The 27,244-nt window shown below is 43.4% G+C and overlaps 1 protein-coding gene across 1 annotated transcript in view; it reads right to left on the reverse strand.

Annotated features, from left to right (window-relative positions):
- Positions 1-1,022: 1,022 nt before the first annotated feature.
- RSPO3 (R-spondin 3) overlaps positions 1,023-27,244 on the reverse strand; it is a 63,159-nt gene continuing 36,937 nt past the window's right edge. The window contains exons 4-6 of the mRNA XM_030005131.2: positions 26,555-26,701; positions 23,939-24,136; positions 1,023-2,071 (exon numbers count right to left, since the gene is read on the reverse strand). Coding sequence (XP_029860991.1) covers positions 1,878-2,071; positions 23,939-24,136; positions 26,555-26,701 — 539 coding nt within the window. The 3' untranslated portion in view covers positions 1,023-1,877. The remainder of the gene's footprint in view (positions 2,072-23,938; positions 24,137-26,554; positions 26,702-27,244) is intronic.

Raw genomic sequence — 27,244 nt, forward strand, 5'->3', positions numbered from 1 at the left:
TGTACGCAAGTTATGTGATGGAGCTGGGAGACCACAGATAGCCACCCCCACTCCAGTTTCCCTCTGTTAGGTGCCTCTTGCAGGCATTCAGTACACCCTGCTTTTCTCTCTCACCCATTCAGACATACATGCGTATGATGCTCATCTCCGTAAAATTTAGCCCTTAGCGTTTAGCTCTTCTCACCAGCAAAAATATACTATATGTCTATAATCAGGGACTGGTTACAGAAAGTTTTGACTAATTCTCCTGAAAGTTGGAGGCAAGCTGTGGGAGCCTTAAACACCCATGTTATTAGACTACTGTATCTATACAAGTATCATTAAGAGATAAAGCTCTTACAAAGCAAAATGTAGGAAACTATCCTGCATCGCTGTCTGGATGATTAGGATATTCCTGCAAAAGTCACTGAAGCCTGTCGCTCAGGCTTCCTCAGCCTGACAGACAGGCTTCAGTGTTGGGCAGAGCCTTTTTTAAGGTCAAACTCACTTTGAAAAACAGAAATAGTGAATAGGGATGGGAACTGGCTGGGAAGGCTCGCCTGCCACGTTTTCTAGTCCACACACCACACTGGGCAGGCTGTTATCCCTAGGCCAACCACCCTTGAGGAAAGCATGGCAATAAAACATATGCTGTGAAGCATGTTGGTTCCTCAGTGTATTTCTGTAAAGGGTAAATCCATTTCTGAGCAATGAGTCAGTGTATAGCATAGCCTGACTTGTGGGTCACTCTAGCCACTAATATAGTCAGAATGGTGCCAATGGGTTTGGTTTGTCCTCTGAGCAGTGGAGATTTCCACCTCTGCTGTGTCAGAGAGAAGAACTAGAACAAGAATTTAAGTAAAATTGGACAGAAGTTTGTAATTTCTGTCCTTCAGTAGATTTATTGTTGTGGATACTCTTCCACTAGATGCACATTGTGGGTGTAAGTTGTGTCCTCTTCTGTCTGTGAAGCTATGAAATGATTCCCGCCCCCAGTAGAAAAGGTGACACCATCACTGTGAAAAACACATGCTTACATGATCTATTTTTCTGGGTTTTATTAACTCAACATTGTCTCCTACAAATACGATTTGTCATTCACCAGAAGATTTGAAATGTAGATTTAAGTTACACATAGGTATAAAAAGCATAAAACAGCACACACGGTACCACTGTTTAGACCAGAAAACATCATGTTGTCCCACAGGTAAGAGTGCTATTTAAGCTCAGCTCTGTCACCTTCTGCCTCAGGGATTCAGTCTTCAAAGCTGCAGATGCTTCTGCTTCTTTTCCCTCAGGTTGTGAAGCCCTGCTGGCTTTCCCCTGGTGTTTCTCACCTGCGTCTGGAGTGTGGACCAGGGAACCACAGGGCAATCCTGTCCTGGTCCACCAAAGGTTATAAAACCTTGGGTTCCTACTGGCTCTTCAGAAACGTTTTCCTCCTTCTCTTAAAATTTATGTACAATATATGAAGGGATACGATTTGCCTCTTTGATTTAGACATATCTCTTGCCTCATACTTAAACAATAGCTTGAAAAATATTTTACAAAGAAAAAGAACATTGTTCATCTGAATGTCATTCATTATTATATTGCTATATTTTATACCCTATTATTAATATATACAAAATTTCTTAATTGCCTTTTACAGATGCATGGAAGCATATAATATAACAGTTTTAAAGTATCCCATTTTTAGATTTTTTTTTCTTGGCTCATGTCAATCTCTTTAATAAACTATGGTTGCTTGGAGAATATAGGAAGTATTTGGAATGTTGTTTAAAGTTTAATAATAACTGGTAGCATTGTCCATTTGCGGCCTGAACGGTTGGAGCACCTGTCAGGGCGATCTGGTAGAGATAGCAGCATCATAAGACTTAAACAATCATGGAGGGCTGTTAATGTGCAGTGTCGATGGGTGCCAGGTTCTGTTCTTTATTTGGGGCTTTTCTTTTCTTCAGCTGTGTTTTGTTGCTGTTTTCCCTCTGTTCTCGGTTTTGTCTTCGGGCTGCTCGCCCTTTGCTTTCCTGTCTTGTCTCCTTGCTTTCGTCTTTGTTGGACTTTTTTCTCTTCTCCTCCCTATTTTTTTTCCCTGCAATAAAAATGATGGCACATTAGAAGATTTGCTCAGCCTATTGCAATTTCTGACTCCCTCGCTTTGCCATAGCCTGTAAAACCGGCCCTGGATTAGCACTTCCATTAGAAGCTGGACACCAGTACTAGTGTTTACAAATGTCCAACTCTTCATCAAACTACTAAATTTGGCTGCTGGACTAGCAGTCTGACTCTGAGCAAAGAGCCAAGAGCTCCCTGGGGAGTCCCGGTGCTTTAGAGCTGGTACAAATATCTCACACACTCATAGCCTGTCTCCCACAGACAGGGTCACAGCTCCATGTGCTCCACCAAAACACAATTGGTTGGGGGACATCTATGACTGAAGCCAGGTAGCATTAACTACTGACTGGTCTAAATTGGGCTGGGACCCAGAGCATATGGTGAGAGGAAATTAGCCATCATGTTACTCCCCTTCATTGCCAATGCTCAGCATCTACATCTTTTAAAAATCCCTCTCCCCTCCCTTAACCCCCACCACAGCCACATCCCAGGAGATTCTTGGTATTGCAACATGAATCCCATGACAAAGTCTCAGCTCCAGCACAGGTATGTGACCCTCTTCGGAATAAAAAGTGGTGTTCCAAGGCTCAAGTCAAGCTTTAGACCATCATTACAAAATTAGGTATTCAAGTACTTTATTGCTTTAAATACTTAGAAAGGTAAAATGTTGAGGATTTTGTTACTGCTACAGACCTCTCCAATAAAGCTTCCTGTCCCCTTAGGAACATTAAAACTTTGTGTATTGGCTGTGAAGATGATACCAGATAGTGCATTTATTCTTGGACATAAGGAAGAAATTCTTTACGCTGAGTGTGGTTTGACACTGGAACAGGTTGCCCAGAGAAGTTGTGGATGTCCCATCCCTGGAAGTGTTCAAGGGCAGGTTGGATGGGGCTTTGAGCAACCTGGTCTGGTGGAAGGTGTCCCTGCCCATGGCAGGACGGTTGGTACTAGATGATCTTCAAAGGTCCCTTCCAACCCAAACCATTCTGTGATTCTATGGTTCTACTCCTTCTATTAGCTTTACAAACCAATGTAGGTATGCCATTGCAATAAACTTGTATGTACGCACAAGCCTAAAACAGATTAGATTTGTTCTCTGTGGAACTGGTTCATCTACTGAGCTATGCAGCTGAAATTCACCTGTGGTTAGATGAATCCCAGTGAAGTCTTCAAAAGCAACCTCACTTGAGATTTTCATCATACAATGTCATACTGACCTGTATGCCTCCTTACGTGGAGAAATTTCTGGACAAGTATTCAAAAGCATCTGCCCAAACTCTGTTTTATGCTATCCTGGTAATGATACTAACAAAAATAATCTATCCCTCTTTGTTACAGCAAAAATACTTCTTGCTTTTAAATAGCAACAGAGATAATCCAGGGTTTCCTACACTAATGTTGGGGGAGTTACACAAACCTGGCAATAGCTCTTGCTGTTGAGGGTGCTGAATGCAATGAATTGTGTCCATTCCAGACTCAAAACCAGAGCTGGGAGTTTTTGGTGCCTCGATGGGCTCTGTGGGAGTAGGTCACAGTGGGGGAGCAGGTGCAGGGGCAGCGGCTTTGTTCTGAGAACTGATGACCATCCAAGGAGGAGTAGGTCAGATAAAGGAAGAGAGATTCAGAGGAGGTGAAGAGAAGGCAGAAAGCAAGGAGTAAGACTAAAATGTAAGGATATGCTGTATCCTCTTCTTGTTGTGTAGCTCTATGGGCTTATTTTACAGCTTCTCCATTCCTTACCATCACAGTCTGAGATCGCAGAGCAAGGGAAGTTTTAGATACAAGTGTTAAGTCAAGTAGGGGCAAACATCTGCCTTTCTCATCTGTTGTTTCTGAAACATGCAGTAAAGTTTTAAATGTTAAACGGCACCTCAAATTTTAGGTAACCAGTCAGAGACTACCCCAATATATGCCCACATACCTGCAGAATCTCTCTCTGAATTTGGCAATACCATCTAAGATGCCCAGAGGAGACCGGCAGCATGGGCTTGCGAGGCTCAGCAAGAGCTACCACCACTGGGAGAACTGGGAGAGCTCCATGCAGAAGCGAGCCTGCATCTTACCCCACTGTAATGCTGTCTCTGTACTAATGGGTAAATGACAGTATGGAATTTCGTTCCCGTGGTTTGTAAATAGAGTTGGCCCAAGATTAAATGTTATTTGAATGGAAACTGTCCAGACATTCAGTGTTTGACATTGTTCACTTGATGATTAGCCAAAATCCTTCAGCTGTGACTTTCTAGCCACAATTCTTTAAGTAAGTTGGAATGACATTTAATGGTTTCCCTTCCAGTCATGGATCAAGATGTATGCATTTATATGTATGTCTGCGAAGATACTAAGAATACACTATCTCTGTCTAGCTAGAGACTTATCTAGGCATGGCTTTGCTGTTTCTGTTTTAATCAGACTGGTGTCATTATAAGGGACAGGCAAAACTGATCTCTGGAAAGAACTTAAAACTCCATCCTAATTCTCTTCTGCTCTGAGGATAACTAGTTTGGAGTCTTCTGTGCAATTTTATACATGGTTTAATGCCATCATCTGCATGCTGTTGCCATTTGTGAAAGGAACTGCCCTCTAGACCTGTGCTGTTCTGGTAATGCCATACAGCATAGAAGGGTCATCTTTGTCCAGGCTGTTTGCTTAGCTCCTTTCACCACTATATTGGTGGTGGTTTTTATATGACAATATAATGCTACTTCCAGTCAGTCCTTGGTTCAGTTTAGACCCAAGGGAAGATTCTACCAGCAATTATCTGCTAGCATCTGGGGGTAGCTGGAGCCAAATTCTTACATGCATCTCTCCCCCTGTTCATATCCCTGCACTCTTCTTCCCAGAGTTTTGTTCCTGAATGTTTTTTCTTCTTCTTACTACTTGCTGAAGCCCACTTCATAACAGCACATTGAGCTGGACACCAGAAGTTGTGGAAATTCATTGGAAATTTGGGCATTTGGCTATCTGTGAAATGCAAAGTGCAAAAATGACATGGGCCATTACGTTTACAACTTCACCTCTGAACTACTTTGCATTTGAAGAAGAGGCAAGGACAGCATTCAGACTGAAGCTCACCGAAGAAGTAAATGACGCGACGATGTAAGTTAGGAGAAAACGTTCTCCTGAAATTTCCGTTTCCCTTGTGAAGAATGTTGTTGTTAGAAAACCCCTCTGCGTTTGAACATGTAACTTTTCATGCATCTCTCTCTCTCTCGCTGTTTTTTCACGCGGCTGTACCGCATTCACAGGCCGGTCTCCTCCCCCCCCCAGCCCCGCCCCGGGAAGCGAGCGCCGGGGCCGGGGCCGCCCGCTAGGGGGCGCCGCAGTGCCGCGGCAGGCGCGGGCGTGCGCGGGAGCCGGCGGGGGGAGCCCGGCGGGCGGAGGGGTTTTTTTTTGGGGGGGGGGTTGAGGCCGGCGGCCCCTCTGCCCTCGGGGGCCGGCTCCTGCGAGCCGCGGGGGGAAGCAAACGGCTCCGCATGCGTGGAGGTTTCCTCCTCTCTAGCGTGGAGCTGTTTTTTCAGGAGTTAGCAAGGAGCGTTTCCTGTCCAATTCCCGTCCTCCGCGCTTCGCCTGGTGTTGTGTCTTCTCTCTGCGCTTTATAGCGCGTACGCGATAAACTTTTTTTTTGTATGCCAGGAAGAGGATATAAAAAAAGGCAGCGTGTTGTGCCACAACATGGGAATATTGTTTCCTGATGGGTTATAGAATTCTCTTACAGTGGTGACTAACGCTACTAACGTTTATGTCCTCTTAACGGATTCAATAAAACCTTTCAAAATTAAAAAAAAAGAAAACAGAGGGTAAGTCTTTTTAAATAGGAGATAGTCAAACATTTTCCAAGAGAATGTTTTGCTCATGAAGATGTGGATTCATGAGATTCTAATAGTTCTGTGAAGTAATTATTTGGCATTAAAATAGCTTCTATTCCAGAACCGAAACTGCACAGCCAACTGTTCTGGAAGAATTAGTCTGTAGGCACTGTCCAGTGAATTTTCTTGTGGATAAGGGATACTTCACTACTTCTAATAATAGCGACTTTATATATTGAAGAAAGTCTACAGACGTGCTATAATTTCGAGAAGTGCAGTAGTTCAAATTAAATGCAGACGTGAAATTAATTCGGAGAACAGTATAATTACATGTCAAATCAGCTTAAACATGCTGAGTTCTTGTTAATCTAATTTATAGCCCCTGGTCGAAGAAATCCCTGCGTCAGTATTTATGCATCTGTGGCTGAATACATCTTTAAGTATGCAAGCCAGAGTATTTCAGAGAAGTCTTTGCATTATCGCATCAGATGTGGTGTTTCCACTAGACCTGTAGCTGTATTTTATGGAGTAAAGGCAGGAAGGGTTGGTGGCGACTTGGGAGAACTTGATACTTAAGGGTACCATGTGAGAGAGAGTTACTTACTGAAAAAATCACAGCTGACATGGATTAACTACTGCAGGTTCCAGATTTCATCTACTTTAGGCATTGTCACTTAGTCCCACCCTATTATATGCAGCTGTAATTACTACAGGGAACTCAGAGCAGTGTATTTATTCACTTGTCCCTTCTGTGGGCACTAAAACCCCAAACCACTGTAGGAAGGCATAAAACCTGACTCTGCAAACTGCTTCACTTTGGTGGGGGAGCTGTCACAGGGTAGGTCTCATGGAAAAACCCCAGAGGGATGAGAATCTGGTGTCAACCATTTGGGATGATCGTATTTCTTTTGGAGAGATCACTCCCACAGAGAAATTTACCCTGGGAGAGCAGAAGGGGCACGAGGAGTCACTGAATAGCGCCTGGCGGGTTTGCAGCCACCGACGTAATTGGCCCCTATCTGGGAGGGTCCTGGCGCTTCTACTGTGCATGTCACCACGGACCACAAAATCCTCCCCACTACACTGTAGTAAGCTGAAGAGCTATAATAAAAGACCACAAGCCACAGCTGTAACGTGCCACAGTGTTCTTTGACACCCCTCACAGCCTCGGCTGACCTCTCAGCGCTTTCCTAGCTCCTGGAGCACTGTTAGCACTGGTGCTCCAGTACCAGTGCCCCAATACCTCCAAAACCCATGAGGTACGGGGACAAAACTTGGGGGCTAAGTGCCACCACCCTGTGTCGCCCTCCTTCCCACCTATCTACTCCCTTCTCAGAGACTTTTTCTACTCAGTCTGTCACCCTTTCCTCATGATGGGACCTGGACAACAGCAGTATGACAAGTACTGAGTGAAGAGACCGGTAAGAGGAGCGTGCCCCAGGCTCTAAACCCACTTACTACAGCACCGTCTACAATACAGTCATGTTATATTATGCAAATGAGTAGATCACTCATTTTCCAGAAGAATGACACATTTTTTTTCTGGAACACGGGCTGTAGCATGTACTCACACTGCTTGCCAAGATAACAATCCTCCAAACCCCCAACTGCCCAGTGATGCAAAGGACCTTCTCCTTTCATTCACAAGCCATTAGCGGCTGATTCATCTGGTTCCTCTTTTGAAGTTTAAACAGCATACCTTTCTTATCAGCAATCATTGTTTTCCTAGTTAGAGTTGCGCTATTTTATAATCACTAGATTTTCAGGTGACCAGAGTGGCGAGGGTCAACAACTTCAGAATTACCTAGGTGCTACACGGCTCAGTGCGTTTCCTGGCCTTACTTACTCTTGAAGATGCACCAACTGCTGAAGTGAATATGGGTAAAAATTTTAAAGGCCCTAAAGTCCAAAGGCATTCAAGGAGCAATTAATTTGGCCAAACCTAGGTTCTCCTGCCGTTGTGATGCCTGAGGACAGCCTACCTGGCTGCCACATACCAGTCCAGATGGATACAGGTCTTAAGGCCTGTGTCATATCCACAGTCCTGTATAGTGATCTTAGATAACCCAAGATACCTCAAATGATACCGACACTTACGGCTGAGCAACTGCATTAGGGGACTGAGTGACTAACTCGTACTTATGTGCCCTATCTCCTATTGAAAATGGAAATACTTCTCTAGATGTAGACTCTAGGAGCCTGAAACCTACAGAAGTCTTGCTACGAGATTTAGGATCCTTGAGCTTCATTTGCCTCTGAAAATAGGATCTGGACTACTAGATTGCATTCACTTGAAAAATGTTCTTATGTATGTTGTGTGTGCTAGCCTGTCCTTGCAAGAAGAGGACAAGGCTGAGGCAGGCACGTTAGGGGGAACGAGAAAGTTGTGTCTAAATACAAGAAGAGATCAGGCCTGTGCAACCGCCATTTGCATAAAGCAGGCAGTGAGGAGAGAGAGGAGGCTGAGCAGATCAGCTATGTTGAGACAGGAGATGTCAGGCTTTGCTGCTGTAGCAGATAAAGAGCAAGTAGTATCCCGTTAGGTGTATGGGAGGTAGGAAGGGATCATTCCTGCTTTGGGCTGCTTGGGAAATGACACTGCTACGCTCCTGAGCTCATAAGCAAGGCTTATGGAAAGACCCTGGCTTAACTGTCTTGTGATGACCTCTTTGCAATAGAAATGGGTTGGATCTGCCTTTCCTGTGCCACAGAAAAGACATTGCCAGTTCCTGAAAATACAAGAATATCCTCCGGTCAAAGAAGCAGCCAGAGGAGGAGGATTTCTATAATGAGTTCTGTTTGCTGTTTGCGGAGACATTTACTGCTGTCTCTTCAAACCAGAGCCTGTGGGGATTTATTTTCTTTGCACTTGTCTGTTGGGACTAAGGGAATTTGTTAGCAGCCTTGTTTTAATCAGGACTAATGTTGTGCTAACAACAGCAATTTTATAATTACATAACAGTTTTCATCTTACAAGAACCCACAGCTTATAAACCCTGAACACAGCTTCCAAAGACAGGAAAGCAGTGGCTATTTAGCAGAGCAGAAAACCACTCCACATTGCTTAGGATGGGAAGTGATATACACCACGCTGGTATTTAGGAAAGTGACATTTTCTTGCCGAGCTCGCTTTGAGATTTTTAATGGTGGCTTCTGAATGGGATTTGATTTTGACAGCTCTCCTAAGAGCGGCAAAAAGGTAGATGAGTGTCTAAATCCACCTTATAAGCCTCTTTTAAGACTAATGGAATCAGATACCAATATAAAGATTGGTGACAGTAGCAACTGTTACACCAAAACCCCTTACCCTGTTGTTGGAGCGTCAGGATATTGGCAGAAATCTATAATAGCTTGTTTTCCTTTTAGGCATCAATAATCCAAGCCCTCCCGTTAGCCCGGATTGAGGTCATAAATATAGTCCTTTTTAGAGACTTAGTTCAGCTGGTGCAGGCTTTTGAGCAAACCAGAAATAAAAATGTGATGCTGCATTATGTCAGACCCGCATGTTTAGTCTGCCTCTCTAGAAATAATCAAGAAAAGTTATACATGATAAGAGACAGATGCTAGTGCCTCAGCAGACATTTGAACTCTTTCTAGTACAATGGTAAAAAGGAGAAAACACCCAAAGAAACTTGTTTCTTTAGTACTCAAATTTGTACTTGGAGTGCTCTGAAGGGTGGGATAAACAAGAAAAGACGTTTTCCTTGGCTTTACTTAAACCGATCGCATTAATGTAACCTGCCAGTTCAGAAGATGCTGATACGACCCCAATGTTTGGATGCATCCATAAGAATGCCTTTTTCCCTAAGTGACCATGGCTTGGATCTGGGCTATACCGATGACTTAGTACCGATCCTGGAGGGGATTTGCGAGTGCCGACTCCAACACTTGGGCCAGGCCAGCAGTTCCTGCCCCGGTACTAGACACCAGGGCCAGGGAACCCGGGCGTCTTCCACTGTTTCATTTGCTGGGGTAGGTGCAGCTATATGTTCCCTCTGGAGCCCCCTCCTTACATCTCCTTAAGTTTCCTGATGTGCCAGGAAGGTAAAGGAAGACGAGGAGTCAACAGGATGCGCCTCTGGCCCTGCTCTGCACGGTTCACTTGTCCCCTCCGCCCTAAGCATGGTTTGTTTGCATTCCCGCCTGGGGTGACACCTGTGCTGACAGGTAGACGGGAGCCCCTGCGCATCCCACAGGTAACCCAGGCCAGCCTGATGGATGGATCAGCCGGTCGGCTGTAGCAGGGGGATGGCAGTCCCTGATGGATCCACTCAGCAAAACCATCAGCCCAGAGCCAGGGTGCTATTACTTAAATTCGCCAGAAGCCCGATTCTGCCCTCCGTTGTACTTGCTCAAACACTCAGAGGTCACCAAGGTTGGTCTCTGGTGTAAATGAAGGGAGAACTTGCTTTCAAGGATACTTTTCAAAACAAGGTGTTGAAAAATGACTGTTTCTTTCTGTTCTGTGTCTCCAGTGTGTGTGTACTATTTCAGCTGGCCAAAGCATTGATCCTTCCCTCTCTAGGTAGTGCCAATATTTCCAAATACATTTTCATGCTGATTAAAATGACAGGTCAGGTTTCTAAATTTCATACAGATCAGGGACTCCAAAGGTCCCCTTTCAAAAAGGGTGACATGACATTTCAATTTGGCCATCTCCATATGTTTCTGAAGAGTTTTTCTCACCTACTGAGAGGATACCTGGCAGTTCACCAGGTAGAGAGCAACTTGTAGAGAAGGGAATTGGGATCACCAAGACTCTTGGGCTGCCTTTGAAAAAGGCTTGGGAAATTTTTATGCCAAAGTGATTCAGAGCTTAGCCCTAGGAAGCTCGGGGAACTCAGGTGACCAGGATGCTGTCAAAGGGATGTCAGGTTTTCAGGCTTTCGAGTCCTTGTCAGCCTGCCAGGTGCGTTGCCAAAGGCCAACCCAATGGACAAGCTGGCAGGATACTAGACAGAAGCGTAACACAAAGGCAAAGTTGTTTCAAAACCTGCCTACTCTCCACTGGGGCTTCATTGAAATCAGCAAGTTTCTGGGAAATGTGATGACTTTGGTAATCTGGTATTTTCCATTCCTTTGGAAAATTCAGCCCTATAAAATATTAAAAAAAGATTTCTAAGTAGGGGTCATGAAGGACATGCATGAAAAAAGCTTGAATGCAAATGTTTTAACACTGCCCGTAAGTTTTCAATTTAAAATGAATCACAGATAGAAATTGTCCATGTAAATTTTATCCAGTCTGTCTTGTCTTCCTCTTTTTTTTTTTCCCAAGAATGTGATAAGTTTATTCTTTTTAAATCCCTCTGGGAACGAACTGTGCATTTAGAGCTGTTTGTAGTAACACAGGCTTTGCACACTGAAGTGTGCAAAGCACCCGGCTTTATGAGTAGCTTGAATTGGAATGTGAAAAATGAGTATGCCATGTGACAGTGCATCACTGCAGCTCACTTCAATTAGTATACTTTATAAACTGACCACCACGCCATTCAGATCGGATATAAACGGGTCGCATGGCCCAAAGGTTAGAGGAGATGCAGCCTCTCATGACAGAGGGCCATCAAGTGCTAAGGAAAGTCTGTAACCCCTTAGCCACCCCACTGGGAGATCTGCCCTGCGTCCTGTCTAGCATGGTTCCCACCAGCAGTATACAATGGCAGTTCAGCAGAACTTGCTGTAGGCATGTTTTATTTTTCTGCTTGGTGCTTGGCTGGTGTTGTAAGAGTGCTCCAGCAGTGCTGGTAAATTGGTGATGATCCTAGGCTTTACACTTCCAGGTGTGCCTGTGGGGTGTGCACAGCCCATATGGCAGGGCTGGTTACAGAAGCCGAATTGTAGGGCTGCAAAAAGGTTCTAGGGAACCCGAAGCAAAAGTTCAGCGAGTGATATTTTCTGTGCTACGATGTATTGCAAGAAGTCAGGACTTTCTCTAGCCTCTGAAAACTGGGACTGTGGGGACCAGCAGTGTCTCTTTCCAGCTGCTTCCTACCTCCAGATGAAGCAGCCCACTGTATAGTCAACTAATAGGTTCACGCTTCTCTTCAAAACTGAGTAACTAATCACTTTCCTGCCCACTCCAAGAACTTTTACCTTAGTCAAAAGGAGAAACTACTCACTATTTCTACAGATCTGAGAGCCACCTGCTTTTGCTAGCAACTCCTTAGGCACTCTTTCAGAACATCTGAGACCAACCTTGTAGCCACTAAAACCAATAATATTTTGCAAGCGTCTGGAATGGCATGCTCAGAAACACTTTATAGACTGTCATACAGAAGTGTAGAAATCTCAGGGGCAAGAAAACAACACAGTTGGTGCACACGTACTGTAGTAAGATACTAAAAGGAGCAGGATGCTTTGTCCAAAGAATCCAGACCAAATAGACCCTGACTCCAACCTCAACCAGAAACTCTAAGAAGTTACTTAAAATTGTTCTTGTCCTTTTGAAAGTGTTACTCAAGATGTCTCTATGTCAGGGAAGTTAATTTATGTGCTCTGAAAGAGTGAGTTGCTTTCAGTTAGAAAACAGAGATTCCATCAACCTTAAGCCTGTAGCATTCAGAGGGATTCCCAGAGACTCTTCCATCTCCATATTGCATCTTCCACTGTAATCACACTTAAGAGATTTATCCATCATAGATTTAGTTTAATTTAAGACTACTGGGGAAAAAAATCCAGCAACATAAAATATGCTGTGGCTGGGAATGTGATCCTTTGTCACAGTGACGAACCTTTTTTTTTTCTTTATCATACAGTCTTCATGTGACTTCTTTAGGTTCCGCAACTGTAAAATGCAGATAAGAGTTCCTTAATTTTGGTAAGTGCTTTGGGATCTGTGGATAAAACCCACTACTCCTGCAAATCAGAGCCACTGAAGTGGACAGAGAGTCCTCCTTACTTCAGTTAATGTTTTGAAGGACCAAACATCATGCTTCAATCAAATACAGAGCTCAGGATCCTTCTTTACAGAGTATCGTTTCCTTGCTCATGCTTAAATGTAGCAGGGGCTGGATCACCCACTGGCGTTCCCTCCCACCACCCACATCCGTACAAGAAATAAAGTCACTTCTTCTGGATTTAAACTAAATCCTTCTGGTTTAGCAATGCACATTTCTACTTAAGCAATAAACATCTGTCGTCTGCCATTCATTAATATTAATTATAAATGGTCACTAGCTCATGGGATCCAAGTCCACCAGCTGAGATTTTTCCACCTTTGACCTTGTTAGGGTTTGTATAAAAAGTGTTCAGAAGGGTCCTTCGAAGCTCGAAGCCAACAAGAAGTGCAATTTGCAGAGTACAGCGTTTAGATTACGCATTAGAACAAGGGCCGTCAGAAGGGGTGATGGGGAGCAGGGGAGGGAGGGAAGGAGGGAATACAGAGCCTGAAACAGCGTTCCTTTAAATGCTTAAGAGTTTTAGACCTTTCTGCAGACTAATGACAGGGAGAGGCATTGTCCATAATGAAACTGGCCCATCCATTAAACATTACTGTAAATGAAAGGTTGCATGAATTAAAGGTTGTTCATCTCATGTTTCAGGAATGTAGCTGTGTTTCATGTCCGAAGCCTGTTTTCCTTTTAAATGGAGTTCTTCAGATGACAAATGAGAGAGAGAATTTCAGAAAGCAAATGGGCAGAAGTAAATACATGCTTAGGAACAAAGCAGAGACATAACTGTAGCTGTAAATCTTTATACTGGGGCTACTGTTTGCCGTAGATATTGGGGAGGATTAGATTAGATTTGAGAAATTTCATTACTGGGTCATTTTGCTTGTAAACCAAAAAAACAGTAGAAAAATCCCTGCAGTTAATTGTTAAATTCTAGCATACTATCACCTGTATATGCTTCACTCATGGAGTGCTGGTTAATTCTTTTGCTACTATTTTGGATTTCAAGGAACTAAAAAAAGAAAATTTAGGAAATGCTTTTCCTGAATTCTGTGTGGCCACTGCATCTTTAAATGATAAATGTTGTGGGGGGTTTTCTCCCCTTTAATTTCTTGCTACTGCAAAATTGCTTCAACAAATATTACTGAAAAATAATATTTGTTTGCATCAGTCCTTAAAATTAGCTCATTTTTTTTCAGGCCTAAGCATACAGGAATATACTCCTCATGGGCCACATCTTCATCTGCTCTTAAAATATTCATAGCTTCATTGGCAGAGAGGTGCTAGCTTACTTCTCTGGTGAATTAGTGTAACAAAAGTTCACTGAAATTTTCTGTAAGAAAATCCAGCCCTATACTCTTCCTATAACAATGATTCAAAGCTGCCGAATGCAAAGAGGAACATGAACAGATATCTCAGCAATGCAAATGACTAAACTGGACAAAAAGGAAGTTGATTTCAGTTCTTTGACTCAGGCCCAAATAAAAGTCTGAGCTTGGTAGAGACAGCAGGAGGCCTTATACTGATGTCAATGGAAAGAGATACTTGGATTTGTGCTCTGATTTGTGCAGCACGCTCGCTCTCTCTGTGGAAGTCTTACAGAAGGCAATAGGCAAGAAAAAATTTTGTAGAAATTTTGTAGCAATTTTAGAAACGCTTATCAAAGCGTTATATAGTCCCTTACTAGGCTATGAAGCTGCACTACTATACTTAGACTGTCTCTGATGGATGTTTGTCTAACCTCCTTAAAAATCTTCCATGACAGAGATTCCCACAACCTCTCTCCTGATCTTTACAATCCCTGATAATAACAGTGGATGTTATCATCTCATTGGGAATGTTCTGAAGCTCCTTTGGACCTTTACAAAGGAAAGTTATGGCAGCGAGTGTTTTCTTTTTCAATGTTAGGAGGTTGGAAGAGAGCTGGGAGGTGGCAGCCTAAGCAGACCAAAGGCTACATCAGGTGTCAGAGCTGGCAGGGAGAGCAAGCTGAGAAGAGACGACGAGGCTGGAGATGCAGAGACCTGGGTGGGGAAAAGCAAACATAGCTGCCTGGGTGGGGAAGAACAGGCAAATATCCAGAAAGATGAGGAGAAACAGCAGCCCAAAAGCGCTCCTTTGTTTTCACTTTGTTACAAAGGAATGCTGAAAAATCCCTTCGTTACGGCTAGGTCCAAAGTACTCTGAAGTCAGTGGGATTTCAGTGGGTCTTGGATCAGGCCCTTTAAAAGAAGGGCAGCTGTAACACAATAATGTCTGAGTGCCATTGCTGTCCACGGCTGGCAGTGTTATAACAGCATTGCTATACATGGAAGTGTTCCACAGACCAGGATTTAGCTGATTAAACAGTGCTGCATGTGTCACCATTAGACTTGAAACATCCACTGCCTGATTTACTCTGTAGCTCACATACCCCAAATATTTTGCATTCTTGGAGTAAATTTGATAGATGTGCCAGCAAACTTCTCTCTTGCATTTGTTCTTCTTTCCAGGACACACGGGCCAAAACATTGAGGGGTTTAGATCTCCAGGTGGCAAGGGCCGGGTGAGCCCTGCTGTCAGCAGCTGCTTTCCTTCACCTTTACTTTGTGGCAGTATTGCCCAAAGGTGAGAAAACAACTTGCCATGGTCTTCTGGAGAGTCAAGAGAAAGAAGTTGTCAAGATACCTTGCTGTGGCACACAGCCTAGAAGAGGCTCATTTCCTTTTCCAGCTGTGATAAAGGTGTCCCTCCCTCAGAAAGAGGTCCTTAAAGCACTAGAAGTTAGGGCAAGGACTTCGGAAGCATCAGCTGCGAGAAGTGATAGAAAGACCGGTGTGGAGAGAAAGACGGGTACGTGAGGATGTGCAGGCAGAGCAAGGAAGTGATGTGGTGTAAGAGAGAACGATACTCTGCTCTTTTGCGCCGGGAGGGGAGAGTGGCCACGGTTTCCTATTTGCCTCTCCTTGAAACTCGACAATGTGAAGTCGCTGAAGGTGAAGGTGCCATGGATAAGTCAAGTACAGCTGTACCAGGGAAGAAGGCCAGAGACCAGGCAGACTCCTGCTTGACTGCACAGCATAACTGGTAGTTTGTTTTAGGACTCTGACCCTGCAAGAGCTGTCCCTCTTCCCCAGTCAAATCCGTGATGGAGGGGATAGCCCCGGCTAATTCGGATGCAAGCCAGAAGGTGGCCCTTGGCCTTGGCCAAGGAACGGAGCTTTGCCTGCTTTTCTTCAGCAGCATAGACATAGATGCGGATCTTGCCTTCTAAAGCTGGAGCTGCTCCTCTGAATCCCAAACACGTTTATTCAAGAGGGAAGATTTTAGGCAGGTGCTGGGAATTTGGTGCTGGATGAATACCTGATAGGCACTTTGGAAGGGGAAGTAAGAGGGGTTTGTGAGAGGTTTGTATTCCCTCCTGTTTTTCCTACAGAGCTCGGTTATCTAAAAGATAGTCAGCCAGCCAATTCTGGAGCACAAGGAGACATCAGAAGGGAAGATCAGAATGAGAACAAGAGCTGATTTCTATCCCTTATTTGGTTTAGTGATCTGAGGAGAACAGCTCTCACAGCCTTCACATTTTAATAGAAGAATGCAATCATTTTTTTTCTGATTCACTTCCCTTATGAGAGCAATTGACCACATGCTTCTTTCTCAGCTTTGACACCGTTCCTGTTAATACGAGGTTGATGCTGTTTACCAGCAGCGTGTCCAGCACATTTTTTATAGCATGCTCCAGAGGACCTCAGGGCAGCTGAGCAACCTCCCCTCCGCTCCCAGGCCCCCCAGGACAGGGAGGAGATGGAAGGCGGCAAGAGAGGAGCTGGCAGCAGGAGAGGAGAACATCTGAGGAGCACAGAGACAGCGTCAGCCCAGCACCCTGCAGGGCTAAAACCAAATTTTGATACCTGAGGGTCTGACAGGTTGGCGTATAGCCACAGCCATTTTCAGCCTGGCTGTTCATTTGAGGTGCATATTATTCAGAGAATACAACCTTGGCATGGTACACATGCACACAGTGTGTGCATACGTGTATAGTACCACGCGTGCAGAGACACACAGCGTGTATGTATTACCTGCCTGCGTGGTTGATACGTGTCTGTCAGAACTGGGAGGTATGATGAGAATTTAATGTTCACACTAACACAAACAAATGTACTTTTAGCAAAATGCAATATTACTATTAATTAGTTCAGATTTTAAGGTCTCAGTTTGCAGGTAGCAACCTAATAAGACTCTCAAAACTGCCTGTGATTAAATTTTGAAAATGCTATGATTAAAGTTTAAAAATGGCTTGAATTGTACAGCCAGTACATCCTCTACTGTTAGCTATTTTGGATCCACAAATCGCTCCGACTCATATCAGTCCTATTTTTCCCCTCTTAATGCTTCTCACCCAGATCTCTTTTCTAGATCATGCCCCTGTCCCTGTGCTGTCCGTGCCCTGCCTCGCTCAAGGTATTCCTGGGACGCCATTTCAATTCATGTTCCAACTAGTGGATTCCCAGTCTCAACAGCCTTACTCTTGGGGGCTGGAAATGTGTTAAAGTTAAAGAGTCAAAACCCCTGCAAGGAAAGGAAATGAGAGGTCCTCTTGGCAGCAACAAACAGAAAATAAACAACCAAACTCTTCACAAGACAGATTCCTCAATTATAGTAACTCGGGCTCACAAAGGCCAGAGTTATGACCCATTGGCGTATGCAGTATGTAAACACGGGGATGCAGTAATTAGCTTTGTGTTCATTTTGAGGCTTCAGAAGTCCTGTGACCTGCCACGGAGTAAGGTCATTAACCGTAACCACACTTGTGACCTTCACACAGGACACCCCATCTCTCACAGTTATACGAGCGAACTGTGCACTGTGATGTCTCCCCGGCTCACATGCTCTAGCCCTCTTGTTTTAAATGCCACTGAGCTATACGTGCGGGAGAGGATGTGACTTTTGGGATGAACTGTGATTGGAATATCTTACTTTCCCACGTAACAATGCTTAGGACTTAAATGTGATTAAGTAAAAATACTCAGTACCAAAAATACCCAGATTTTCCCCCAATTCCTTTTTTTTTTTTTTTTTTTAAATCAGAACAATTTGTTTAAAAATAATATACTCAGGAATTATCGGACTGTGTGGGCCTCCATTGCCCTAGGAAGAGACTTTTATCTTTGGTGTGTGGAGTGTGTAGGGACAGACTATTCATAGCTTGTTCTGTAAAGGGTAATTCACCTTTGAATAAGCAGGTGTACAGCCATTACTAGATGCTTACTAACAAACACAATAAAACACTGCTCTAACCTTGATTTTGCCAACACTAAATGAAATTGGTATTGGGAATGAGTATTCTTCAACTCTACTTTTTGTTTTACTGACTCGTGGATCCCCTGAAACATGCTATCTTGCTTACAGAGTCAGCCTGGGTGAACCTTGGTTTAGATTTTGCAGTGTTGCAAAGTCATTACCGTGCAGATGGAGAAAATGTGCCCTTTAATTTAAAAGTTAGCGGGTAAAAGTCCAGGTCACTCATACTAGGCTGTCCTTAACAGTCATTGGAAAGAAACAGGCACTTTCAGGAGGCAAATTATTTTCCCCTTCTTAGAATCCATCTTACAGTGTCATGCATCCCCCTCCCCAGGTGCAGTTTTAACCCCTCCATTAACACGACCTTGCTTTGACAAAAACAACTAATTTTTAGCTGTCTAGCTTATGTGCAGTGAATCCCGTCATGCTCTTGCCAAGCCTATGGAGGCTCAGTGGAGTCCCAGTTTGTCACTCCTTGTCTGAATTCTCAGATGGCAGACCCCTCTCCATGAAAATCACATCCATGTCAAATTCAGATTGTCCAGTGTGACAACAGAGCTCAACAAAATGCACAAGGAACTGTTCCAGAGGCCTGGCAGTCCAGAGTTTTGGGGGAAAAATAGGTATTACCACATGAATAAACACATTGATGTGGCACATACCTATGCAAGTCTTAAGTGGCTACATAGGAATTTCTGTGGGTTGTGAAGATCATGAAACCCTGATTTTCTGTGCCATGATTCAAAACCTATACAAAGAAGTGTTGAAACTCCCACTGATTTCAAATGGTTTCCTTCGCTACTGTACTCCCGTGTACCTTTTAAAATGTAATGCAACTTACACATCTTTTAATTTAGTAGGGGATTTCTTCTTTTTCTTTCTCTGTTTTGCCTGGGACAGCTTAGCTGACTGTTAATGAAATTAGTGCACCTCAACTGGAGGTCAATTGCAGAAACTTTTCTTTGTGAGAAAGACTAAAGGGACAGCTTAGTTCAGACTCCAGAGCCCTCTGTGCTCCGTTGTTACATGGATCCATATGGCATCAGAGCATGTGCATTAGAGTGGGTAACTCAATGAGATTAAGTTAAGTAAGTGAAATTAGTTTATTGCCTAATATTTTAAGTTTGTTAGTATTAAGTTACATTGTGTTCAGCTAAAGTAAATTCTTGATTAATGGCTTGGGATTTTTAGCTGAGTGGTGGTTTTGGAAATCTGATGGATACCTGATAGGATTCCTTCCTCACACCATAGCCAACTGAAGACATTTTCAGCCATGATCTAATTAATATGTTTGAAGCATTATGCAGACATATAGCAATAAAGGGGGGAGGAACTAGTTCAAAGAAACAGCAGAGATGACCTGAGTCTCAGTTCTCTCAGCTATTCAAATCAAACCTGTTTTTTTATATTCACATGTATGCAGTGCAGGATAGAAGCATTTCTTTTACTTTATTTCCCCCAGATATATACACTTCCTCATTAAAACTGCTCAACAACAAATCCCGTTCCTGCGGTTCCCTTCTGTTCACCAGTCTGCATCTGGAATTCAGCTCCTCATCAAAAAGACACTGCTTTCTCTCTTATTCTTGTACACTAAAAAGAAATCACAGCATAATGTCTGAATTCTCCTTACAGCACAAACCATTAACTGACAAGCTACCTTGCCTCCAGGAGCTTGCAGTCTTGTGAATTTTGACTACAATTGCCCCTCTTCCTTTCATAAGACATTTGCTTTCAGACTCTACAAGGTGACAATTCCTACACTCCACAGTGAAAAAGAAATATGCTGTTCTACATTCATCCCACCGTTGTCTTCATGTCTAATGCTTGAATTTTTGCCTGTCAGGAACAGGAACTTTCTTTGGTCTGTGTTTGCACGGAACTGGATGCAGTTAACATTAGTTCTCTCCTTTGAACATCTAAATGCCACTAACATGCAAATGAATCAATATATGAACAAGCAACAACTGAAATGTATTATTTATTTGTTTACAACAATACAGCTGTGTAACCAATGTAGCCAATCTATTGGCATGCATAATACCCAGCTTTCTAAGATGCCTTCCTTGTTCATAACTACGCACTTCGTCTTTTGGTGAGCTTTTTTAGTCTCTTCAAACTGAGCAGAACATGTTCTCTGAAAGCACTTAAAACTCTCTGCTCTCTGGGGGGTTTAGTTGGGTCTCAACAGAAAGTCATATGGTGAATGTTCTCTTCTTGGCAGAATTACTCATGCATGAAAACATGCAATTCCTTCCCCACAAATGCTTTTGTATGCAATTCTGATATTTGTCTTTTGGCCAGTAAAAGTCAATCATCTCACCGATTTGCAGATAGCAGTCCAAAGCGACTTGTGTTTAGCCAGAGCACATTTATTAAGGCAGAGAAATAATATTGATGGATAATGCGCAGTGTTTGAAGAGCTCTGCAAGTTATGCTTTTCCAGTACATCTATTTGCCATTTGCCATTAATGGACATGGCTACAGGAAACAAGTGACTCTCAACATATGTCTGTCAGTGAAAGGTAGGAGCTAACAAGATGTTAAGTGTGGGAAGATAAAAGTAACAGTGCCCTGCACTGGGGGAGCAAGACAAAAAGTGTGAGGGAAGGAAAGGAAGAAGAAGAAACTGGAACTTAAAATCATATAGCCATGCATACTAAAAAGAATTCACCATCACAGGACTAAAAGAGGAGAATTATGACCCAATTATGTGAGGTTTGGATGGGACTGAACCTATAAAAGGAGCCTGTATGTAAAACACATGGAAATTACCACCTCAGAACACACTGGGATCAACTAATTTAGTGCTAAAATGAGTAAAAAGAACATTTTAGATTAGTTGGGCTATTTGTATCCTCATTATTCCCATTTGTTTGCATTCATCCTGAAAATATTAACACCTTCTCTCAGTAAAACTTCATTTTATAGCCAGTGAGGGAAAAAAAAGTTGTAATAGATCTCACAGCTCTAATGACACACCAGCAGATGGAAACAAAAAAAACCTCCCAGCCCTTTTCATCCATTTTATCTTGTTTTATGTAGCCGTTCCAGAAACATGTCCTTGCTTCCGTGCGATAGCAGCGACTTAACTGACTAACATCCTGTCTCTGACCTCAACTTCTTGAGCAAAGTTGTTGAGGCATCTGTGACGAGCGTACCCCGTCATCATGTGGTCTTTGCCCTAACTCCCTCGGCCACAGACATCTATTCAACATGGAATCAGCAGAGGCTGACCAAGCTAACTCTCTCTCCATGGCCATGGAGAAAAGATTAGGAGCACTGTTGGTAACTGCTGGGTCTGCTGCTAGACTTCAAATGCCAGTGCCGTGAAAGCTAAACTCCAAGGCAGTGCCTGAGAGGCAGTGGGGAGTCATACAATACAGAAGAGCATTTTCAATATTTCTTAACAGTAAATACAAACTTATTCACTTTCCCTTCCCTTTCCCAAAGTGTTTTTTGTTGTTACCTCCTTCTGCACTCACTGACTGGATGTAGCTAGCCATAAGAACAGAGCCTGGCTTAGTTTCTCATGCAATTATTCTGTTGTTCAAACGGGAACAGAAGTTTCTCTCTGTTTAATAAGGGACAGTGGCAGCAGGGAAGATAAGTTGCCTGGAGATTAAGTGGGAAAGCTTCATCTCCCCATTCCAGTAGGAACAGAAGGAAAACTTTTAGCTTATTTCCCAGTTCCCTGGCTTGTCACCATAAGCCATCCCTTAAAGCTATTTTAACCAAATGTTTTATGTGTTAATTTCCTCAGTTTTATTAAGAATTATTTTTTAAAAACTTTTAAATCCATTTCCCTGGGAAGGTGTATGAAAGTGAATGGGACAGACTTTTGGGGATACTGAGGAGTATATAGTGGCAGATTTCAGAACACTAAAAAAAAAAATGGCTCACAGACATAGACATACAAATCCCAAGGGCACAGGCAGAGTTCGAACATAGGTTCCATCTGCCTGCATTGGTTTTGAAGGAATTGTCTACTGAGTGTAAAACAGGCTAGAATATAATCTGTGACTTGCTCAAAAGGAAGAAAAAAACCACCTTTATGCACATTGCAGAAAAAAAAAAAGGAAGAAAAAGATTCATGATTGTGAACGAATTCTTGTGGTGTGCAGTATTTTTCAAGTATGGTTTGGCTCAGATCTCATAAAAGAAGAATTGACAGTAAAATACGTGAGTAGTTTCTTCTAAAGTACTTACTACAAAGGAATGGCAGGCATTTCTCAAAGAGAAATGTCTTGTCCAATCTGAAGAGATTGCCAAATTGCCATAAGCAAAAACACAACATCATTATCACCTCAAAAAAAAATAGTTTCACAGTTCCAAAACTGCAGTTCAGCCCTATATTTTCAGCTCTGGCAAAATAAGCTTTGGTACAAAACAAACCCAAGGACTCTTCCCCAAGTTACAGTGGGCTAATGAGAGGCTGTGCTTCAAGTTGTGGCACTGTGCAGGAGCAGAAGCAAGCATGGACATTTTGGGCGTAGATAAAGGAATCTGGAAATAGCTTGCCTTGGCTGCTCCCCTGAGGCAGATACACCTCTCTACCTCTTGAAGGGATTGCCTGACACAAGGAGGAGGAGGTGACATCTACCCCATAGGTTCCCATAAATCAGTAGATCTAACCAGTTCTTGGGTGAGGGGGAGGCACCTGCAGCTATCTGGTTCATAAGATCCTCCTTCTAATGTTATTTCCTTTCTCATGGGAACCAGCCAACCTTCAAAAAGGATTACAAGCTCCAAACCCCTTTAATGTTTCTATAAGTAATCTGCAGCAACCCTAGCGATTATTTAACAAGGAAACAGTAGGTTACTACTTGGTACCAGCAGCTTATGCTGGCTCACAGATGGTTTACACAGGGGGGCAGCTGCTCCACGTGTTCCACTCATCCTCAAAAGGGGTGAAACCTTGCTTTTGAGTTGGGAGGGAAGGGGGAAATAGAAGGGATGGGGAAATGGGAAGGATGGGGAAAATGGGAGGGATGGGGAAAAGGAAATATTCCATCCACACTCCTGTGCCAACCAGAGTAACTGCACCGGGGGCAGAGGATGTAACTTCCCTGCTGCAAGACGGGCAGAAAAGGGAACAATGGAACAACAATCTTTACTGGGTGGAATTGGTATAAATTATTATTTCACAGACTTCTTAAGCATCTCGCATTCTTAACATGTGGGATGTCATTCACTAGGTGCTGTGATGGGGAATAAGTCCAACAAGCTGGCTCGCATGGAGGGGTGGTTCTGCTGGCACTCTTGCTTATTCGGTGAAACCAAGTGGAGTTTCCCTTGGCTGCCACGCAGTGTTGTGGCCTTTCTCCCACACTGGGACTCCATGAGCCAGATGCAGATGGCAGGATCAGGCCACGTTGTTCAGCCAGAGCTAGCAGAAAGAGTTCAGGGTGGGAGAGAGGTCACAGTGCTGCAATTGCAAGAATTATGGTCTTACCTGTAGGGAAGCATGAAATAGGAATCGGTTTGGAGGAATCCCATGGTTGAACCATGAAACTTGGCTGCCTGATACCCAACAAACAACTCCCATCATGACATGTTTTACGATGGATCTTTTTGTTCTGATCTCCACATGCAACCGCTCATCTTGGCAGCTCTTTCAGCAGAACTGAGAGAGAATGTGCCTTCCCATCCAGCCCACCCTGTCCTCTCTAGATCACACAAAGCACATTTTTTGAGCAGCGTTAGGACTTTATTTACTCCAGGCAAGGGCACAGTTGTCTCCAGCCCAAAGAACACCACATCAATGGGAGCTTTGGTGAAGCCTGCAATCGAGGCCTGGGAATTCAGATGCAAGTTATTAAACAAGCACAATACCAATCTCATATTATGATGATGATAACATGGTACCTTTTCCTTCCTTCTGACATCTCTTTCTCTGTACAATACATTTTCTGCTCTCGCTTGTAGCTGGGCAAGGATTGCCCCTTGCTGACGGATGCTGTACGATCTCTCTGACCCTTACTTCATTTCCTCTTTTGAAACCACATGTTTTTCCTTTCTTTGTGCAAGGGCTCCATGGACTCCACTCACTAGCTTCACAGTGCACTGCAACAAACATAGGACAAGCTGAGCCTGGCCAATATCTTTTTGTATACACAATGCATATGGTACATTAATTTCATTCTGCATCAGCCAAAAGGTGGCAAAAATTAATGCAATTAATCAGGATTTGCAGCAGTGAATTGACAGAAATTGGACTGCTGAGGATATACTGCACAAAAAATGTCAAATAATTATGTCAGTTACTATTTTGTACTCGCTGTTTCATAATTCCGTTCCTGAAATGGGGCAACAACAACACAATTGGTCTCAATGGAATCAGTTACTGGGGCTTGTTCTGAGGTTGCTTTGGTTTTCTGGAGGTATAAATCCTTGTAGCTTCAGTGGAATTAAACTTTGGTCATCCCTATGTGAAAGGAGAGTGAAGTCATTGGGTCAAGCTGCTGCAGCTGGTCTCAAAGGTATTGAATTTGGAAATCAATAGAGTGAAAAAGGACCAACTGATATCAAAAGGCATTACATTAACAATCAAGTATCTTCGGTGATCTGCTGCTTAGTTTTCAGCTTAAATAGTGAAAGAGCCATCATCTGTAGCATATACAAGCTGTAAGCAGGCAAAGCAGAGGAGAATTTGGGTTGGCGGGGCAGGGGGGTGCAAGCTTTTCAGAAAAGTGCAGGTTACAGTTTCTAAACCACAGTGATCTGAATGCGCATCCTGTACTATTGGGAACTCAAAAGGTGTGCAGCTGGACACCTGTCCAAAGAGTGTAGACAAAAATGGGAGTAACCTTGGAAGCTTGACAACGTGCTCTTAATAACTATCCTTCTTTGGTGCCATCTCCTCAGTATCCTTCTCTTGATAAAAAATAGTAAACATTTATATTTACTTTATTTTCACATGTGTGCTTAAGACTATAAACCACCGCTGAAGGAGGAAAGACTTCCAGCCCTTCTATAAGGAGGAATTTGTAAGTCAACATTTTTCCAGCTCCAGAATTTACTTCCAAATTTTTCAAAACCTAAAAATATAACTGATCTCAGGCAATCTCTGAGCCTTCCTCCAGTGAATTGTCATGTGGGTCGTTTTGTTTTTCATATTACACTGGAGCCCTCCTGTTAAAATAATTGGCCTTCACGTGCACAAAAAGGTTCTGTTTTTCCTCCGTAGCTTTAAATGGCTTTTCCTAGTTGAGACTGACTCATTGTTAAAGCAGCTAAGTCTACAGCACTTGGAAACAGCCATCAAGAAACAAAAATGATCCCTTGAATTTCTTTCAAAGATGAAAGTCTTTGCCTGAAAATAAAACCATAAAAACCATCACTACCACCTGAACTAATATACATTTGAGAAGGAAAATGCCAAACTACTGTACACTATTTTTATTCCTGTGTTACTTCCCCTCCAAAATACGTGATGCCAAGGAGAGCTATGTGCATGATACTGTGGGGGAGGAGATTTCCATCATGGCCAGACTGTGCCTAAGTGCTCCCTGGTTGCTGGTGGCTGAAGAGGTTACGGCTTCCACCGCAGTTCACAGCCCTCAGCCACCACAATTCACAGCCGGCAGACTAAAATAAGCTGAACCTTGCCGCAGCTTCGGCGTGCCCATGGCAGGGGATGTCAACTGCAGCAGCCCAGAGGCAAATATGTCACTCGTTCTGCTTTCAGCTGGAGGGGTGGCAGAGGGATGGAGCAGACAGTTAGGTGTGGTGACCTCCAAAATTGCCCCAGCTTGAATAATTGGAGCTTATGAGTCAGAGGCTGGAGAGACACAAAAGCAGGTCTCTTCTCTGCAGCCAGTGAGTCACAGGACCAGTGTTGCCAATCTCATTCCTTCAGTGACAGTGCCACGCTCTTTGGTGTTTTATTTTAATCCTCAGTTTCTGGAGTCAGGTGATTAAGCACATATACCATTTGGGAGTTTGGGGGTTTGGGGGGGCTTGTTTTTTTTTTTTTTCCTTGGTGTTTTAGTTTCTAGCCTTCACCTTTGTGAAGGTAAGGTTCAAAATGTTGACACACACATGCTTTGAAGGCTCAGGTAGTACAAGGGAGCTAAAGCAAAGCAGTTAGTATTTTAATCTTTCAACTACATGTAGGGTCTGGCTCAGGATTTTTGAACCTTTGATGTTAGCTGTGCTGCATAACACCGTAACAGAGCAGGTAAGAGATGGATGTCATTCTACCTCAGGGCAGACCAAACAGGCCGTATTTCCCCAGGCAGAATTGCCCTTAGCATCAAGGCTGTGCTTGTGGGGCACAACCGAGCCTGTGCCTCTTATGAAAAGGCAGACTTGGGAAATACCTTGACTTTGTTGTGCTGGGGAATACATTTTGTGATGCAGAACATTTCCATGTTAAGTTGCACTTCCCTCATGGTGTAACCGATCTTGCAACTCATGCTCTCCTTAGATCCCCCATCCCCTGTGAGAGAACCGGGCAGGACACAGGGGGACCGGACTTACCGATGCTAGTGCACTCCATCGTGTGATTGTTGGCTTCCAGCCCATCAGGGCACTTTTCAAGGCACTTTCCACTGTATAAGTAAAACCCACTTTTACACTTTGTGCAGAAGTTTCTGGTGAAGCAGGTATCACAGTCAGCTTTACATTCTGAAATGCAAACAGTAAACAATGTTGTCGCTCTTTGCCAAAAAACGCCATGGGCTCTTTCACATATACCAGAATCACACAATTCTAGCAATGTTAAACAATCTTCAAAGGAAGCAAATTATATTTAGATCTTCGTGGCCTGTACACACAGTAAGGCCAGCCACAAGTGACCTTGGCATGAGTGAGGATTTAATAGGGATGGCCTGACGCTGAATGGCCTCACACTGCTTGTCTTCTTGCAGACCTATGCAAACAGAAGACAGAGCACAGCACATCAGAATAACAATATACTGCTTCTGCCCTACACTGACACAGCATAGGTACTAATTAACCCCAAAGGGCACAGGTACTGGGCCAGTTCCACACTATCTATCTCCGTTCATCCAGGAGAAATAAAAATATGCCAGAATTTAGAATCTGCTTAAGACTGTTTTGCATCAAGATCTTTTTCTTTTTTTTAAATGACTCCCTGATGTTCAATCAGAGGTCCTGTAGTATTTCATGAATTCTCTACATACTACCCAAATTGGCATTAGTGCTATA

Source organism: Aquila chrysaetos, chromosome 2, assembly GCF_900496995.4.
Source record: "Aquila chrysaetos chrysaetos chromosome 2, bAquChr1.4, whole genome shotgun sequence".
NCBI lineage: Eukaryota > Metazoa > Chordata > Aves > Accipitriformes > Accipitridae > Aquila > Aquila chrysaetos.